The sequence below is a fragment of the Protopterus annectens genome, chromosome 7.part0 (assembly GCF_019279795.1).
Source record: "Protopterus annectens isolate FY-2018-M chromosome 7.part0, PAN1.0, whole genome shotgun sequence".
NCBI lineage: Eukaryota > Metazoa > Chordata > Ceratodontiformes > Protopteridae > Protopterus > Protopterus annectens.
Window position 1 is genome coordinate 332775236 of NC_056739.1, and position 20393 is coordinate 332795628.

The 20393-nt window shown below is 40.8% G+C and overlaps 1 protein-coding gene across 2 annotated transcripts in view; it reads right to left on the reverse strand.

Moving 5' to 3' along the window:
* The window catches only part of SLC6A17 (solute carrier family 6 member 17), a 609379-nt gene that overhangs the window by 246473 nt on the left and 342513 nt on the right, over nucleotides 1–20393 (reverse strand). For both annotated transcript variants that reach the window (XM_044076905.1, XM_044076906.1), the window contains exon 7: nucleotides 993–1234. In XM_044076905.1, coding sequence (XP_043932840.1) covers nucleotides 993–1234 — 242 coding nt within the window. The remainder of the gene's footprint in view (nucleotides 1–992; nucleotides 1235–20393) is intronic.

Consider the following 20393-nt stretch of genomic DNA (forward strand, 5'->3'; position numbering starts at 1 on the left):
TTCTAACACTACTTACCCCTTAGTAGCAAAAACTACTTTAAACTATTTCCTAAAAATAGGAGATGAACTATCTGTGAACATATTTGTTAACAACCTCACATACATTCTGTAGGAGTATCTTATTCCTTTCAAAGCTCCTGTATTTCTTAATTAGCTTATTTTACTGTAGCTAAGGCTCTCTACTGATTTCTAACAATTGTATTATTTTTATATTGGTGTAAATATTTCTCTTTCTATATGGTATTGTTTCTTAGATAGTATTGACTTTGGTACTACTGTTCTCTCATGTACTGTTTGTCTTACACTTTCATGCTTCCTTTTTCTCAGAAAATTGTACATTATAAACATTTAAATGTTACTGTGGAGCTTTTCTCCCCGGGCCTCTACTGAAAATGGAAATATATCCAGTTGGACTAGCCCGGTTAACAAATGTAAAATAAATAAATAAAAATAAAATAAATATATTTCTCTCTTCTCATCATATAAACACTTTGCAGTGGAACACGTCCAACAGTCAAAATAGTGCATTTCTATACCTCCCAGAAACAGTTATATACATTTTTCCCCTTCTCTCATAACACAGTTCTATGAAATGGCCAGTAAACTGTTCCATTGTAATATGTTGTTTAATGTCTGTTCTTAATATTTTAATAATAGTGAAACACCCTTCCTTAAAGTCTTCTGTGCCTTGTTAAGAGGAACAGCCAATGGTCTTTTACTAAATAATCCTGATTCTTGTTGTTTATCTTTCTTAAATGTTATAGAAGTTCTTTTCACCACTCTTTTACTATAGTACTATTCCATTATTCAGATTTTGCTTCTACTTTACTTTTCAGTTCTTTACTCTGTATAGTACTATGTTATGCAAAGTTATTTGACAGATATGACCATCTTGTCCAAGTCAACTCTAGAATTTCATCCAAAGGCTAAAACCAGTAAAAATTTTTTTTTGCATGCAGTTATAGTAATAATAGTTAAAAGAGGGTACTTACTCAACAACACATTTTTCATTCATCATGTTGGCCTTGAAGCCCAAGACAGCAAACACTACAAGTGTGGCCAGAACAGACGTGAAGAAGTTAATGAAAGAAACAAGAGCAGCATCAAACTGGCAGTTGTTGTCCTGTTTGTTGTAGCTGGAGAAGGCGATTACACCTCCAAAGCCCAGTCCTAGCGCAAAGAAAACCTGAGTGGCTGCTTCGCGCCACACCTGTGGTTCTAACATTTTCTCTATCTGTAAAAACAATTTACGTTTTCGTTAGTTGGCTCTGGATCACAAGACAAAGTGGAAAGCTATAAAAATCAATGCTATAAAGACCTGATTAAGTAAATTCAGAGAATTTTTCATTTTCCTTCCCTGTATGTCAGTGCCACGTGAAAGCTGTTTTATGTGGCATCTGGGATACAAAGGGTAGTGCGTGCATATACATGTGAGAGTCTGTTTGTACTGAAATCTTCACAATCATCAGACTTAATATTAAAACAGACCAGTAGCATTCTTTCTGGCACTCCTTTCCCCATAATCAGTTTCAGGTATTACTGCCAAATTTCTAGATATTATATTATCTTGATACTGGAAAACATGCTGACTTCAGTATAAAGTAAGCCTGTAGCCAATGCTGCAGAATAAATATGCATCCATTATACATTTTCCTGTTAACTCTGCAATGCAGAATTGATATGACTTCCCTGTCCAGATAAAACAAAGTTCATCTCTGTCCATATTCAAACACAGCTTGGCTCTATGGATGGGAAACAGAAGATTTACCCCAGGATTGCCCCCTGTACTATTAATGGAGGCAGTTCAAAATGGTTTATCTTGTGCATGGGTACCCTCAAATTATCTAGGGTATGCTCCCAGTTATTCTCACTAGGGATAATATATAATTATTGGCCATGAGATGGGTAAAGTCAATCTCAAATGCAATAAGTTAATTTGAGAACAAAAATGAAAACTGGACAGGCTTAAACTGTTCTGTAAGAGCAGCTAGTGTGGTACTTACCTATGAACCCATAAGAGGACCATAGGTTCTATAGGACTTCACCCAGTCATCATAACCAGCTGACTAATGTGCTGCCTGTAGCAAGATGGTTATAAAACAATCAACGGTAAAAGGAAGCCTATATTTGTTCAAAGGTTTAACAGAATTCCTTGTTAAATAATGCAGGCCTGCTTCAATATAGGATGATGGTCCTTTCTTTAAAAAAAAAATGAGCATAGATACTTAAACTTTTGCAATGTTGCTATTCTTCTGGGGTACTAAGCACTTCAGTGTGACACAGAATAATCAAAAGAGAAGTCAATGGCTTTTTTAATCTGTGATAGAAGTTCACCAACACCCCGCCATACACACAAGAGAGCTTTGTCCCCTGCACCCCCTGCACCCTTTAAACTAACAAAACTAACTCCAGAGTCATAAAATATTGGCTTAAGTTAAAAAACAATATTCCATTCAGTGAAACTAAGAGGCACTAGCTAAAATATTTAAAAAGATTCATAAAACAATGTGTTATTTTTTGCACTTCCTCTGCAATTACTTACATGATGCAACATAAGTAGCAAAAAAGATGTGAATACCTGAATACTATCAGGAAGTTTTTATTATAGATGGTCAAAAAAACACACAATTTGGCATAGTTATTAGTTACAATGTATATTACTTTAAATCAGCTTTTTCTTTTAAATTCTGCAGTATAAGGGAGGACAATATTTAGAATATATTTTAAAAGGCAGAACTTTCTGTAAGCAGTTTAATGCATAAATATTACACAAAAGACTCTAATAAAACCAATGCAATGTATCTAACATTGTATTTAAAGATGCATATTACAGCATATAAAAAACAGGGTGTTTTAGCCAAATTTGCATTTTCAAAAGATTATACTGCCTGACTACAGATCACCCTAACATGAGTCTGGAAAACCATATCTCCTACCTAAACCTAATGGAATCTCACACCATACTTATGGGGGATTTTAACTACCCCCTCCATAAACTGGGAGACTTATAAGACCCATAATTCACTTTCTCAGAGGTTTTTGGACTTCGTCAATGCAAACACCCTGGAGCAACTAGTTAGCTCCCCAGCTAGAAGTACAAATATCCTAGACCTGGTACTCATGAATATGAGAGGTGCTGCTTCCTCCTGTGCATTAACTCCTCCCTGGTAAGATCTGACCACAAAACATACCTCTCAGGGATACAGTTTTGCACAGAATGTCCAAATTCTTGTGTCATATTTTGGTCCGTTTTTCATAAAATTGTGGTTTTCTGTCAAATCATTGAAAAATGAAGTCAGAAAATAATGACAGACATTTGAGTTTTAGACTTCATATCCTTCAGAAAATTCACGCTAATGCAAAGGCTATTATACTATCAAGTTTGTAAGAACAATATTTAAAATTTGTCCCTATTTTGGGGCCTTTGTCCCCCCATTATTTATGGCTTTGCCCACATTTCTTGCTCTAAGATATTGAGAGGTGTGACACAAAATTAGTATTAAAACTAACCTAGAACCTCCATCAAACTCCAAACCTGGTAAGAACTTTGGTAAAGCTAATTACTTCAAATTAAGTGACAGCTTAATAAACTTCCAAGCCCCTCTGAACCTAAATGATACTGAGGCCTACTCTGAGCTATACACAAAAACCTTCTACTACCACATATGCATAGCTGCATAGAGGAGGTAATACTTGTCTGAGTTAAACCTATGATTACTGGCAAAAATAAACCACCATGGTGGACCCCTAGCATAAATAGGCTATTCAACAAAAGGAAACAGATCCTCAAAAGTCAATAAAGAATAGACAAATCAGTGCAAAAAGAGATTCACTAGTCTAAGAAAACAAATTAGAGAGCTGGTCAAATCTGCCAAAGCAAACTATGAGGCAAGGATAGCCTCCCAGGTGATAGATAACCATAGGGCTTTTTATAATTATGTTTGTAACCTCAGTGGAAATGCTCAGCAATGTGCTAAGTTAATCAGGAAGAGCAACACTTACACCCAAACTGAAACTATAGCAAACCTGTTGGATAACAAGTTCAGTTCAAGCTCTCCCATCACCTCCTACCACAGACAAAGAAATACCCGCAACCATCCCCTACCAATCATTATATGAGAAACAGGTCCATACTGCACTTGCTAAAGCCAAAAACACAACCTCCGTGGGTCCCGACAATATTATAGGATGCTTCTTAAATAGCTTAAAACAGAATCGATCTGTGTCACTAGAAACCCTTTTTAACCACTTTGCCTCAGAGGAATGGAGGACTGCAACAGTCATCTCTCTGCACAAGGGAGGCCCATCAACTGACACAAGGAACTACAGACCCATCAGCTTGCTCAATATCATCTGCAAGGATATGAAGAGAATTATCATGGACCTGATCAATAATGAAATATAAACTTTCCAAAAACTGGACCAGACCCAATTTGACTTTGTCACAGGGAGGTCTTGTCTGCTCAGTCTTTTGGACTTCTTTAAGAAGGTCACCAGGCCATGGATGAGGGTAAAATGGTACACACCACTTATCTAGACCTGGCCAAAGCTTTTGACACAATATCCCACTTGGGATTCATAAACTTACTGAGTTAGGCAAGAACCCCTACATCATCAGATGGATAGCCAGCTGGCTCACTGACAGGACACATGTTGTCTGGCTAGGTGAATCCACTTCCAATAAAAAAAACTGTTACTAGCGGTGTCTCACAGTGTTGGGACCCCTCCTGTTTGGTATATACTTCCCTGAAGTGAAGGCCAATACTGGAGGCCTCTGGCTCACCAAGTTCACTGACAACTGTAAGCTTGGAGCAATCACTGAATCCCCAAATTATGTTGACATCCTACAAACAGGTGTAAAAATGACAAATGACTGGTGCCAAAACCATAGTCTGCAACTAAATGCTAAAAAATGCATAACCATACCCTTTAGTAAATCAGATACTCCTGCAAATTATAATATTGATAGCACACACCTAAATGTAGACCATATTAGTGAGGGACCTAGGAACACAGATAAATAGTAACCTAAACTTTGACCGCCAGGTAGCTGCAGTAGTAAGGAAATCCTTGTGTGTGTCACAATTTATAAGAAAAGGCATGGCATCAAGCTCAAAGGAGGTCATAGCGCCATAGCACTTGACCCTCATAAGACCCATAATGAAGTACAATGCTCCCTTTTGCATGTACCTAACCAGGCACTTACACAAACTGGTGTGGGCTCAGAGGTTTCTCATTAAAAAAATACAAAGTGTAAGACACATGTCTTATGCATACTGACTAAATGCCTTATTCCTTTACTTCATCTCACATCGCTTATTGAGAGGGGACTTATGCCTGACCTACAAGGCATTCTCTGATCCAACCCTAATAAAAATGGTACATATTTGCAAGAAAAGTTATACAAGGGTAACACGTTCCATGGACCTAAACCTTATTTGTGAGTAAAAGAACTTGCTGGAAAGATATATTTGCATCCTAAAGGCTACCTCATCTATGCAATAAACATCCCATCTTCATAAAACAAAGCGCAACCCTCACTCTCTTCAAAAAGAATTTAGATAAATGGATTGGGTACCTTAAATTTACTCCTGGGGTACTGCCCATGTCCCTTAAGGACAGAGGCAGTCTGTAAAATGATTCAGGGCTCCAACACCCGTAAACCCACCACCCTGATACTACCGCATCCCATATCTGGGGAATTAAGATATAATATTGTCATATCAATGGTATCAAAAAAATGGCAGCACCCTGTGCGGCACCAGCTGCTTTGGATCTCTACAGAAAAGTGCACCATTCATCTTGTTTTTCATCAGAAACAACAGAAAAAAAACAGATTTAAGGACAAGAAATGAAGGTATGATTAAAATGCTGAGAATCTTCTGGAAACTGATCTCATATCTCGCTGTGTTGCATGTTTGATGAACTGCTAGCTGTAAACTCAAATATAATCCAGGAACTTCTGTAGCTTGGAATCTTACTGGAGCATGGTAAAAACAGCAAAAACCTGGCAAACCTGTCTAACCGGTTGACAATCGGACATGAGAAGCATATTAAAAGGAAAAGATGTGGAAGATCAAGAGAGGCTCTAGAGCAGGAATTAAGGCCAGACTGAAAAGAAATCCACACAGGCCTGCACTTCCTTCCATGCTGCTGGCAAATGTATGCAATCTAAGGTGAGAAATAGTTGTTTACTTGTATTCACTGAAACTTGGCTGAACTCCAGTATAAATGGTAGTACAATATATGTGTAGGGGATGTCATTATTTCGTGCTGACAGAAATCAGTCTCTCTGTAACAAATCTCATAGAGGATGGGGTGTTTGTGCATATATTAACAACTTGTGTACAAACTGTGAAATAACTGCCTCTCACTGCTCAGAGAACATTGAGTACATGTCACTAAAATGCAGACCCTTCTACTTGCCTAGAGAATTCAATGGGGTGAGTATAACAGCTGTTTACACCCCCCCGTGCTAATACCAACGTGGCATTGAACATTCTGTATCTGTCAATAAATGACCTCCAGACTAAGAACCCTGTGTTTGCCCATATAATTAACCTGTCTCTTTAAGGGAAAGTGGAGTAGGACAAACCCAGTATCATATAGACCCTTAAGTCTACTTTCATGTTGTAGAAAAATAATGGAGAAGGTAATACTGGATAAGTTATTGTCAGAACTGGATAGGTTCATAGGTTCATAGGTTCATAGGTTCATACTAGGCTATCTGCCCTAGGGCATTTATAAGCCTAGCCAGAGTATGTTTGGCTTTCGCCACCCATTTTAAATTAATTTTGCTATGCCCTTTTTTTGAGGTTAATATACTGTGCCTCTGTCTAATAGCGACACAGAAGTGATACCCAGGGTAAACCTACGATCTCCCAACCACTCATCAAGATTCCTCTTGAAGAGAGTCAATAAGGGACTCTGCCTAACCTGGACTGGGATTTTATTCCAGAGTGAAGGGAGCCTCTGGCTTATGAATCTGTCCCTCCAGCATGTCCTATTTATTTCAGTGCTGAGGTTCAAGTCTCTCGAGTGTGTAGCTCGATGGGATTTGGATTTTTTGAGGTACAGCATGTTCCTTAATTCCGGGTTGGACATGGCTTTATACGTCAGGCACAGGTCGCCTCTGAGCAGGGGGTATGCCACTGAATAGAGCTGGAGTTTCTTTAACCGGGTAGCATATGGCATTTGTTTGAGCCCTTTGATCCTCTTGGTGAGGTACGTTTGGGGTCTTTCCAGTTGCTGCAGGTGTTTGGTAAGGTACATCCCAAAAGGGGCATTGTACTCGATTATGGGCCTGATGAGGGATGAGTAAAGAGGCACGATGACCTCCCCTAATCTAGATGTGAATCCCTTCATGATTAGGTGGGCTATATAAAATGTTTTTCTAACCACTTTGGCCACGTGGTTGTCAAATGAGAGCTTGCTATCAACTTGGGTCCCCAGGTCCCTAATTACTTCTTCTGTACTTAATGGATTACCACCTATGTGGTAATTTGTGGGCACTTTGTTTTTGCCAAAGGGGATGACTATACACTTTTTGGCATTTAGCTTGAGGCCATGGCTCTGGCACCAGTTGTCTGTTCCTATGAGGCCCTTTTGGAGGATGCTTATGTCGGCTGGAGAGTCAATTATGGCACTCAGTTTGCAGTCATCTGCGAACTTGGTCAGCCACAGTCCTTCTGTGTTGGCCTGTACCTCTGAGAAATATATACCGAACAAGAGCGGTCCCAAGACTGAACCTTGTGGGATGCCACTTGTAACTGGTTTGGAGTCTGACATGACTCCAGCAATTCTAACCATGTGGGTTCTGTCCTTGAGCCAGTTTGCAACCCATCTAGTGACATAGGGGTTTATATTTAAGCTGGTGAGCTTATCTATAATGCCCGAGTGGGGTATTGTATCGAAGGCTTTTGCGAGGTCCAGGTAGGCTGTGTGGACCACCTTCCCTTCGTCAATGGCCTTGGTGACCGTTTCAAAGAAATCAACCAGGTTTAAGAGGCAGGATCTGCCCTTAACAAAGCTGAACTGGGTAGGATCCAGTGTCTGTAGGTCCTCAATATCTTTATTTATGAGGTCCATGATGATCCTTTTCATAGCTTTGCAGACCAAGCTAGTCAGGCTTATGGGGCGATAGTTTCCAGGGTCCGTTGAGGCACCACCTTTGTGGAGAGGGACCACTGTTGCTGTACGCCACTCTTTGGGTACATATCCTGTAGTAAGGCTGAGACTGAACAGTAGTTTTATGTTTGGGTTTAGCTCTTCTTGGAGTTCATGTAGGATGCAGCCCGGGACACCGTCTGGTCCCATTGATGCTGTGTTTTTTGCTTTGGAGAGGGCGGCTCTTACCGGAGCATCTGAGATGTCAGGGGGGCAGCACTCTGCTGGGATAGATATTTGCCCTTTTGGTGGGGAGGGGGGGAGAAGTTTGCGCTGAACCAGTCAGCTAGGATGTTGGCAATGTCTGTGGGTTTGGTGTATTTTTTGTCATTTTGGACTAATTCTGAGCATATCTGGGAATTCCCACCCAGGTTCCTAACATAACTAAAGAAAGCCTTGTGATTATCCTTAGTGTCCTATACAATTTTTCTCTCGAAGCTGGCCTTAGACGATTTTATGAGTGCCCTTAGTTTTTTGCTAATACTGATCAGAGATGCCTTCCCTTTTTGGGATTTTGCTCTATCATGTAGTAGCTTCCTCCTTCTATTGTATAGTTTGTTTATGGCTGGGGTCCACCAGACAGGACGTCTGCCTTTGGAGGATTGGGTCTTGGTTTTATTTGGGATTGCATGATCCATGCATTCCTGAAGGTGTTCATAGAATGCATTTATAAAGGATTCTGCGGTCTGGGCCATATATTCCACAGGCCCAGGAGCTTTGAAGGATTCCACTTTGGTTTTGAGGAGTGTGAAATTTGCTTTAGAGAAGTTTTTCACTGTGGTTTTCTGGGCAGGGGGTGGGGTCAGGATGTGAATATCCAGTGAGATCAGTTTATGGTCTGATCTTACCAGTGAGGGATACACTTCTGGTCTGGAGCATAGAGTCCCCATGTTGGTGATGATCAGGTCCAGTATATTTTCCCCTCTTGTGGGAGTGGTAGCAAGTTGTTCCATAGAATTTGAGTTTTTGAATTCTAGGAACCCTTGGGCTAGGGTGTTGGAGCTAGAGTAATGCTCTCAGTCTATGTTTGGGTAGTTGAAGTCACCCAATATAATGGTGTTTGGAGAGACCTTCATATTTTCCAGTGTTCTCAGGAAGGTCGAGTGGGGTTCCTGGGTTTGGGAGGGTGGTCTGTAGCAGGCTATAAACTGGAAGGCAGTTTTACCCACTGTTAGTTGCACATGGATAGTCTCTGATGCTTCGTGCTTTGCCACCAACCTGGAGGTGTGGGTATCTTTGATGAATATCGATACTCCCCCACCTTTTGTGGTTCGGTCCAAGTTTTGGGGGCGAAAAGCATGGTATGAGGTATAACCTGGTAGTGCTGGGGTGCTCTCGGGAGCCCTGAACCAGGTTTCTGTTACTGCACAGATATCGATGTTCTCCATGCTAAGGAGAGTTTCAAGTGTGTGCATCTTGAGGTTTAGACTTCTGGCGTTGAGTAGCATTACTCTTAGTTTCTTATCCCTTGTGATACCTATGGAGTTGGGTTTGTCTTTTGAGCCTTGCCTAAAAAAGGCACTATGGGGGTAGCAAGAGCCTTTGCCAATATCCGAAAGCCCAGGGGTGACAGGTGCAAGCCATCCCTAGCAAAGCATCGTGGCTTGTCGAGCATATCATCCCAGGCTGACAGGCATTGGATCCCCTTTGAATGACACCAGTACTTAAGCCAATTGTTGAAATTGATCATCTTGTCTTCATATTGTGGCATCATTCTTAGTGAGGGTAAGATGCTACTCAAGGTCAGGGTCATACCGGCCCGGGCTACATGCTCAGAGAGCTCCTCTATGTCTCTTTTCATGTAGTCCAGGGAGGTACGTCTCAGGTCATTCACACCAGCATGGGCAATGACTGAGTCATATTTGTACTTGCCTTGGAGTGACCTGAGTGCTTGTGTTATGTGGCGGATCCTAGTGCCCGACAGGCTGCTCACCGTGACCTTCTCCTTGTTCAGCCTGGTGAGCGGGATGTCAGTGTGCCTGATGATAGAGTCACCTATTACAAGTGTATCAGGTGTGTTGTTTAGCCTTAAGGGCTGTGACTGTTCGGCACACTGGCTTTGTGAGATATGTGTTGCACGTGTTTTGTTTTGGGGTAGTGGTTGCTTGGGTGTCTGCTTTGGAGGTCTCTGCTGCTTAGGCAGATCTTTATTTAGAGCCTCCGAGTATGCTTTTGTGTGATTATGTGTTTGGTTTGCTGTCGTGATAGGTCTATTTGAGACTGGAATTGCAGTGAGTGTGGTTTCCTTCTCCTCCTGACTGGTTATGCCAGTACTGAGTTGAGAGAGCTTAGCCTCCAGTTTGGCTATATGGTTGCATCTCTCACATGTGTTGGAATTTGTTGGGAGGAGGAGAGGGTTGTCTGTGTACATGAGGCAGTTGTAACATTGCCTCAAGATTCCCAGGTTCACAGCTGGACTGGAGAGGAGATTGACAACTGACCTTTGAACATGCTAGAATAATATTGGGAATTCCTTTATAATTGAAAACAAGGGCCAATGGGGAGTGATGGTTTAGTGCTTTTAATTTTTAGTGCTGACTTATATAATTGCTTTAGTGAGCAAGTGCCAGGTAACTTAAGTGCAATGTGTTACAGGTAACTTAAATGCAAAAACAACAAACAGTAACTTTCTTTCAAGTGAAACAAGGAAATAAGTACACTAAGCAATGCAGATATCACTAGGGATCCACAGAAGCGCTGAGAAGCCGCGTTTTATATGGAATTAGCGTTCCAGGGAAATAACAAGCAAACAAACAACAAGCATACAAACAAAGCTAGATTCAGCAGGCCTGGATCTAGTCTATGCTACAGCAAACAAGGTGTACAATTTCAGTAAGAAACAGTTCAAATATGCAGGCACTATAAACCTTTAACCAGAAATTTCCAGCTCAGAAGGGCAGAGTCCAGCCTCTCCTCCCACAAGAGTGCAGACCACGAACCTTCTTAATGTAAAATAACTGGCCTGAAGCCCAAGTGCATAAACCAGAATTAATACACTTTTAGAATAACAGACACTGAGCCCTCAATCAGCAATTCCCAGCTTAAAAGGATGTAAGCTACCTGGTCTGCCACTACAGTGCAGACCACAAACCCTCTCAATGTAAAACAACTGGTCTGAAGCCCAAGTGATGAAACTAAAAGGCTTAGAATGAGTTACACCAAGCAGTAATAAATACAATTGAGTACTTTTAAGATGACACAACAGCAAAATAAAGTAGGAAGAAACACAAGTACAGTAAAAGCAGATGATTTTTTTTTTTTCAGAAAAGTAGCAAAAGCAGTAGTAAATACAATTATCATGCAGTGCAAGCTGGCACACTTGAATATGTAGCAATATTAGTCCACACACCGTTTGAAAAAATGTAATTAAATTAAATAGGACTAAAAGCAAGTGCAGAAAGGGTTAATTAGGTAGAATGCGGTAAAGAGATGGGCCTGGGGGAGTGTCTTAGATCAAATCTACAGTGGGGCGGGCACTGCAAAAGCCACCAAATTTAAACTACAACCAAGAACTGGGAGGGGGGGACAGTTTCAACACAGATGTGAGGAATGTGCAAATTATAAAGCCAAAAAATATATACTGCTCTCTCTCTCTCTCTCTCTATATATATATATATATATATATATATATATATATACAACAGATATCTAAGCAAACAATTTAGCTCTATAATACAGAATAATACAGAAAAATATACTCAGCTCTATATATTTGCAGATAGTTCTGTAAGGCTGTCTCTCAACCTAAGGTTCCAGTTTGAATGCAGATTGTTAATTAACAGGACACACAACACTAGCTCAATTATATAGCTGAAGACAAGGCAGGAAATGAGGGGGGGGGGGACAGTTTCAACACAGATGTGAGGAATGTGCAAATTATTGAAAATAGATCTATTACCACCTGTAACATGATGTTTTATAACAATATAATAACAGTTATGAATGAAAAATTGTGCTGTGATGTGATTTATATAGATTTAACTTCAGCATTTGACAGAGTCATACACAAAACACTGATCAATAAATTAGTACAGCTAGGTACAACTAGGTATTGATGTACTATTGATAAGATGAATAGCTGCATGGCAAGCATCACACACCAACTGGACAGATGAAATCCTTGGTTACAGTCAAGGTGTCCCACAGGGCTCTGTCTTAGGTCTTTACTTGTTTAGATTGTATCTTTCAGACCTTACTTTTTCATCTGAGGTGTTCTGCAGTCTATATGCTGACTACCTGAAATTGGGTAAACTGATTACAAGTGTTAACAGATAAGGCATGTATGCAAAATAATTTGACTAAATTGACCATTTGGGCAGAGGAAAATAATATGTTGATAAATACATCAAAAACTAAGCATATGAGATTTGGGAGATATAAACTGAAAAGTGAATATTTAATACAGCACACAGTGATTGAAACTGTAGACTCATTTAAGGACCTGGGTATATGGGTAGATTCAGCTATGAGTTTTTCTAATCATATCAACCAATTGGCTAATGATAGTTATAGAACTGTAGGTTGTATAAAAAGATTTATAAAGTCTAGGAAATCAAACATAATGAAGTCATTGTTTGTTAGTTACATTAGACCCAAACTTGAGTAGGGAATAACAGTATGGAAATCCTATAGGAAAACAAGCATGAATAAACTGGAAAGAGTACAGTGGAAATATACCATGGGCATCCATGGATGTGAAAATCTAAGTTATTATAAAAGACTAAAATATCTGAACTTGTACAGTGTCTCTTACAGATATTTAAGAGGAGATCTTATTCAGGTATATAGGGCATTTAGGGACAACTACCTCTGGGAATGTTTGGGGTTATCAAAAAATACTAGGGAATCATCAGATAACATATGTAGAAGATTCTATAGGAATGAAAAGTGTACTAATTGGTTCTCTGACAGAGTAGTTGATGCTTGGAACAGATTACCAAATTACATTAAAGCAAGTACTAGTTTAGATATTTTAAAGAACAGCCTGGACATTTATTATGGGAACAAGTGTTTTGGTATATTGGCAAGCTAGACGGGCATTAATGTCCATGCTTGAAATATTTGCATGTATGTATGTATGTATATAATTGCAGGTGATTTCAATCAAGGTGACTTGAAATCCATACTACAACTTTACCATCAAAATGTGAACTTTGCAACAAGAGGGGTGAACACTCTGGATAAGGTGTACACAAATGTAAAACTGGCCTACAGATCAGTACCTTATCCACATCTGGACAACGCAGACCATCTGGTCATCATGCTGCTTCCTACATATACACCACTGCTGAAAAGGGGCAAATCTACAGCCAAACAAGTAAGGATATGGCCTGAGGGATCAGTCTTGGCACTACAGGACTTTTTTGAATGTACAAACTGGTCAGTGTTTAGAGATGCAGCTGTAAAGAACTGCCATACTGACCTGGAGGGGTATACAGAATCTGTAATGGCCTTTATTTCAAAATGTGTTGATGACGTAACTGCCCATCACACCACACACCACACATAGTCCACACACCTGTGTCTCACAGCCATGAAGGCCTAAACATAAACCCAACATATTAGTCATAGGAGACTCCATTGTAAGACATACAGATGTGCCCCTCACCAGGCTGGGAAAGGAGAAAGTCGCAGTTAGTTATTTGTCGGGTGCCAGAATCTGCCATATCAGACATGCCCTCAAGTCTCTCAACAGGTACTGTTGTGACTCTGTCATAGTCCATGTTGGAGTGAATGACTTGAGATGTACCTCCCTGGAGTATATGAAGAGAGACATGATCGAGCTCGCTGAGTATGTGTCCCAGGCAGGTATGTCCCTAGCCTTAAACAGCATTCTACCATCACCCAGAATGATGCCTCAATACAAAAAGAAAATGATTGACTTTAACAACCGGCTTAGTTTCTGGTGTCATTCAGTGGGGATCCTGTACCTGACAGCCTGGGATGACATGACTGACAAGCCACAATGCTATGCCAGGGATGGCCTGCATCTGTCTCCCTTGGGCTTCAGGCTTCCGGCAATGACTCTTGCCTCCCCCATAATCCCTTTTTTAGGCAACACCATGAGGTCAAAACTACCAACATGAAAATTTCATCAAAACATATATTAAAGGTCATGCTGCTAAATACTAGGAGTCTAAACATGAAACTGCACTCATTGCAAGCATTCTTAACCCTGGAAGAAGCTGACATTTGTGCAGTCACAGAACCCTGGTTCAAAGCTGTGGAGAGCATCCCAGCCATACCAGGTTACTCATCCTATCATTCATTCAGACCCCAAGCTGTGGGCAGCAAAACAAAAGGAAGTGGAGTTGCAATATATATAATAGACATACACAACTCTAGGCTGGTCAGACAGTATGATGCACAAGAAATACTCCAGGTGCAGTTAACAATTGACAATACCCCTATTCAAATCATAGCTAGCTACAAGCCTCCAACTCTGACTCAAGATGCCCACTCCACCTAGCTGGACCTCTTCAAATCTATCAAGATTCAACCGTTTATCCTGATCCTGTGTGGCTTTAACTATCCAACCATAGATTGGAAGAAATACTCATGACAAAACACAAATACCCAGAGATTCCTTGATTTCATCAATGTAAATGCCTTGGATCAGTTGGTTGACACCCCCACAAGAGTGGAAAATATCTTGGACTTGGTATTAACCAACACGAGTAACCACGGCAGCATCCCTACAGAGTCATCATCCCTGGTAAGATCCGACCACAAAGCAGTCACTTTCTAAGTCATCATCTTCCCTGACCCCCCCCCCCCCCCCCAGCTAGAGTCAAACAAAAAAACTCTCCAAAGATGATTACAACCTCCTGAGGGAAGGTGTAAACAGCTTTGCAGCCCCTTCCCCCTCCATAGGAACTGGTACATATGTCCAAACCTACAGCAAAGTACTATATGAGCATTTATATCACTGCATGGAATCAAGAATACCAGACAGGATGAAATCATCCTCCTCAAGGAAGAGTGAACCTGCCTGGTGGACATCTACAATAAATAAATTCTATAATAAAAGGAAAAAATTGCTGTCCAGGACCAAGAAGGAGCAGGTGTCTAACTGGAAGCAATCTCTCCTTAACTTGAACAAGCAAATAAGAGCACTAGTGAAATCCTCCAAAGCAAACTTTGAGTCCAAACTGGCCATATCTACTAAAGGCAATCATAAGGCTTTCTTCACATATGTCTGCAGTCTCAAGGGAAGCACTCAGATCTGGTCAGAATTGGTGGTCAAGGACACCACATACACACCCTGTAGATATAGCCAACCTGCTGGCAGACAGGTTCAGTGAAAACTTCACTCCTCTGTCCCCCCATCAGTAAAACAGGACATCCCCAGTACCTGCCACCTCTCCTTATCTATCTCTAGGGAGCAAGTCATCACTGCCCTCTCAAAGGCAAAAAATACAGCCTCCATGGGACCCGATAACATCCCAGGCTGCATCCTACATGAACTCAGGCAGGAACTTGCAGCACCATTGGGCACCCAATTCATCCAAAGCCTGAGTGGCTTTGTCCTAGCCAAGTGGAGGACAGCTACTGTCATCCCTTTGCACAAAGGTGGAGTGTCAACTGATCCAGGAAATTATAGACCCATCAGCCTAACTAGCCTGATCTGCAAGACCATGGAGGAGATTATCATGGACCTCATAAACAAGGACATTGGCAACCTCCAGACACTTGATCCCACACAGTTTGGTTCTGTCAAGGGGAGGTCATGCCTGTTAAATTTGGTCGATTTCTTTGAGACAATCACCGAGGCCATCTACCGTGACCTGGCCAAGGCCTTTGATATTATTCCCCACTCAGGTATAATAGATAAACTCTCTCAACTAGGTATCAAGCCATATGTTACCAGATGGGTAGCAAACTGACTCACTGATAGAACCCACCTAGTCAAAATAGGGAAAGCCACCTCAAGTAGTCAACCCGTAACAAGAGGTGTACCCCAGGGATCAGTCTTGGGGCCTCTGCTGTTTGGGATATAATTCTCAGAGGTGCAGGCCAAATCTAGTGGGCTATGGCTGATCAAGTTTGCAGATGACTGCAAGCTGAGTGCTGTCATCAATTTCCCTACTGATGTGGACATCTTCCAAGAGGGTCTCACCCAAACAAATGACTGGTGCCAGAAACATGGCCTTAAACTGAATGCCAAAAAATGCATCATTATCCCTTTTGGGGAGAATGACATCCCCACAAATTATCACAATACATAATAAGTCACTAAGCATGCAATCAGTCATGAGGGACTTGGGAACCCAGGTTGATAGCAAACTGATTTTTGACCACTATATTTCCTCCATTGTGCGGAAAGCTTTCTACATGGCCCACCTCATTAGTAAGGGTATCTCATCCAAGGACAAGGTGGTCATAACATCCTTGTATTCTTCCCTTATAAGGCCGATTATTGAAAGCAGTGCCCCTTTCAGCATGTACCTCACAAAGCATATGCAGCAGCTGGAAAAACTACAGATATTCCTCACCCAGAAAATCCATGGCCTCAAGCATCTACCCTACACAGACAGGCTAAAAGCCCTGACCCTCAGCTCAGTCTCCTACAGACTCCTCAGAGGTGACCTCTGTCTGGCATACAAAGCAATCTCAGACCTTGACCTGATGGGATTGCTGCATATCTGCAAGTCAAGCTACACTTGAGTAACCCGCACATGTGACCTAAACCTAGTCTGTGACATCAATAGGATTTGTTGGGGAGACAGATTTGTGTCCCAGAGACTCCCCCTTTTGTGGCATAGACTCCCTCTCCACGTAAAGCAGAGTACCTCATTAACCCCTTTTAAGCGTAACCTGGATAACTGGATGGGGAACAAAAAATACACCCCTGGGATTCCACATATGTCCCTGCTGGACATTGGCATAGGGTGCTGACTTGTTGGAACATGGGCTAAATTCTTGGCTAGGTTTGTAAGGGCCTCAGAACCAATAGCCTAGTAACTTCCTATGATCCTATGATCAAATGTATCACCATGCATCAAAAACCCTGGCTATCTGGTGAAGTTTATGATCTCCTAAAGGCACAAAATGCTGCATTTAAATCAAAAGACAAGGATGCCCTAAGAGAGGCCACAGGAAATCTGAGTAGAGGTATAAAGGAGGGTAAGGGACATATGGAAGTAAAATTCAGGGATACTTCTCTGACTAAAGGGACTCTAGGCATCTTTGGCAAGGCATTCAAGCCATAACCAGCTACAGGCCTGCATCCTCCCCATGTGATGAAAGCACAGAATTTCAAACAAACTAAACACCTACTTCAGCAGATTTGATATGGACAACAACACTGTGCCAAATAAGCTCCCTGTCAAACAGGGTGAGGAGGTGCTATGTCTAAGAGCATCTAATGTTCTGAAGACCCTGAGGTAAGTAAAGCAGCTGGTCCTGATAATATTATGGGAAGGATTCTAAGAGACTGTGCTACCCAACTGTCCACTGTACTAACAGATATATTCAACACATCCCTACAATTAGCTATTGTACCCAATTGCTTCAAAAATATGACAATCAATCTCTTACCCAAAAATCCCAACCAACAAGCCTAAATAATTATTGGCCAGTTGCTCTTACGTCAACAGTAATGAAGTGTTTTGAGGAGTTCATCAAGAACCACATCTCTTCAAGCCTACGTGCAACACTGAATACATTACAGTTTACTTATAGATCTAACCGCTGCACGGCTGATGCAATAGTTATAGCACTTCATGAATCCTTAGCACATCTATAGAACAAGAATTGCTATGTCAGAATGCTGCTCATTGATTTTAGTACTGCCTTTAACACTGTCATCCCCCATAATCTGAAATCGAAGTTGATCCAGCTGGGCATCAACACCCCCCTTTTGTATCTGGATACTGGACTTTTTCATCAACAGTCCCCAGAAAGTATGTGTGGGAAATAACAGTTCAATCAGTATTACATTGAGCACAGGTGCTGCATCCTGAGTCCTCTGCTGTTCACCTTGTTGACTCACGACTGCATGGCCAAGCATGAATCCAACAAAATCATCAAGTTTGCGGATGATACCACTGTCGTAGGTCTTGTCAGAAATGGTGAGGAAAGAGCCTACAGGGATGAAGTGGAGCATCTGATAGGATGGTGCAACTGCAACAATCTGGCCTTAAATGTAAGCAAGACCAAAGAATTAATAGTGGACTTCAGGAGGACTCAAGAGATAAATCAACCACTGGAAAGTAAGGAGGTGGCAGTGGAAAGAGTCAAAAACACCAAGTTCCTAGGGGTGCACACCTCAGATGACCTATCCTTGTCGACTCATATTAGCCACACAGTGAAGAAGGCAAAACAACGTCTACACTTCCTATGGAAAATGAGAAAGGTAAACCTGTCTCAGTCCATCCTCAAAGCCTTCTAGAGGGGGACCATTGAGAGCATCCTCTCAAATAACATCATAGTTTGGTATGGGAACTGCAAAGCATTTGACTGCAAGGCTCTCCTGAGGGTGGTGAGGACAGCGGAAAACGTCATTGATTCCTTCCTCCCATCCATGGATGATCTGCATGAGACTCAGCTTGTGGGAAGGGCTAGGAAGATAATCAATGATCCCACTCACCCTGCCCATGGCATGTACTTCCAGCTTTCCTTGGCAAGCGGTATTGTAGCTTACACTGCAAAACATCTAGACTGAACAGGAGCTTCTTTCCTTTATCCATTAGGCTGCTGAACTTAAATGCCAGGCATGACAATGAATAATTGGATCAATATGCCACTTGCTATGAAGTATCAGCTGTAGTAATCACTCTGGCAAAATGCATCAATAACTGGTACATACATTTAGCCTGATTTCTTATGCTATTACTTCTTGAATGTGCAATAATCAGGAGTGATTCACCACTACATACATGTGTAATATGAACATCAGAATATATCATACTATAACTGATGAAGTGCAATATTCTAAGCATTCACAATGTGAAGTCATAGTCTTGTATTACCTACTAGTATAATACTAATGTCCTCCTGTCCAATTGTGTTGTTAATATTTTAGTTATTACTGTATGTGTATTAGTCTTACTGTCATTCAAACTATGTGTTCATTGTTATGTCTTGCACAGGGACCAAAGCAATGTAATTTCATTCAGCTTGCACTACTGTGTATATCTGATCGACAATAAAGTTTACTTTGACTTTATTGGCTAGGCTTGTAGAGGTTCTTGTGCCATTAGCCTAGTAATCTCCTATGACTTATGAACATGCATCTCATACATTACACTCATTTTGCCTCTTATGGTAAAAATGCATTCTTTTCCAGAAATAGAAGTCTAGTTTCCTGTCTGGAGATGAACCATTTAGAATATGATTTTATGTTGCTGTGAAAAAAATACCCTGTGAAATAATTGGAATATCATGATTAATATAAATGCATTAAAATGCTGTCCCTTAAAAATAAATTATGGTTTATAATTTACAGAGTTAAATTACAGTTTCTTACATTCCAAAATAAAGTTGTTAACATTTTATCTGATGAAACATCCATCCCATTAATTCTCTGAATCCACACACAATCCAATGCTGCTACCACAACTCGAAGCTCATGTTTAATTACTTTTTCATAAAAACAGAAGAAAATCTATCAAGTTGATGTCACCAGTACACAAACTTATGGAATACCTATAGGATAAAGAATTTCAAGTAACCTCATACCATACAATTTGTTTCACCAGGATATCTGACCCAAGTTATAAGGATAAGATCTTGTATGTCTAACATGTTGGAATTTTATGACATTCTCTTCTGTGACCTTCACACTTGGTTTCATGCAGAAATTTTACTTCGATACTGAAACTGCTTTTATTATTATTCTACCACAAAAGGATGTGAACATGTTATTTGCTTCATAAGTCAGCCTCTCCTGAATAAGTTGGATCTAAACATTGCTAGTGATCTTCTATATCATTTGTCTTGGTAAGGCGTACCCTGTCCAACCAATGAGGACCTCATAGGGCCCCAGATCACTAGTGAGAACCATTTTCTTTCATATATTTATTAATGATACAACTGAATGAACCAAGTGTCAGATTAGCTTTTTCAGTGATGATGGAATGTCAGGTGGGTTGAGTGGCTTTGATGCTGAATGAAGGTCACTTTAGCCTAATTTGGGCACCCTTCACTGCTGAAGACTGACCACAGCTTAAACAGATGCTTTGCCTTGGCAAAAGGATGTTTAACTGTGCTGCCTTTTCAGTACC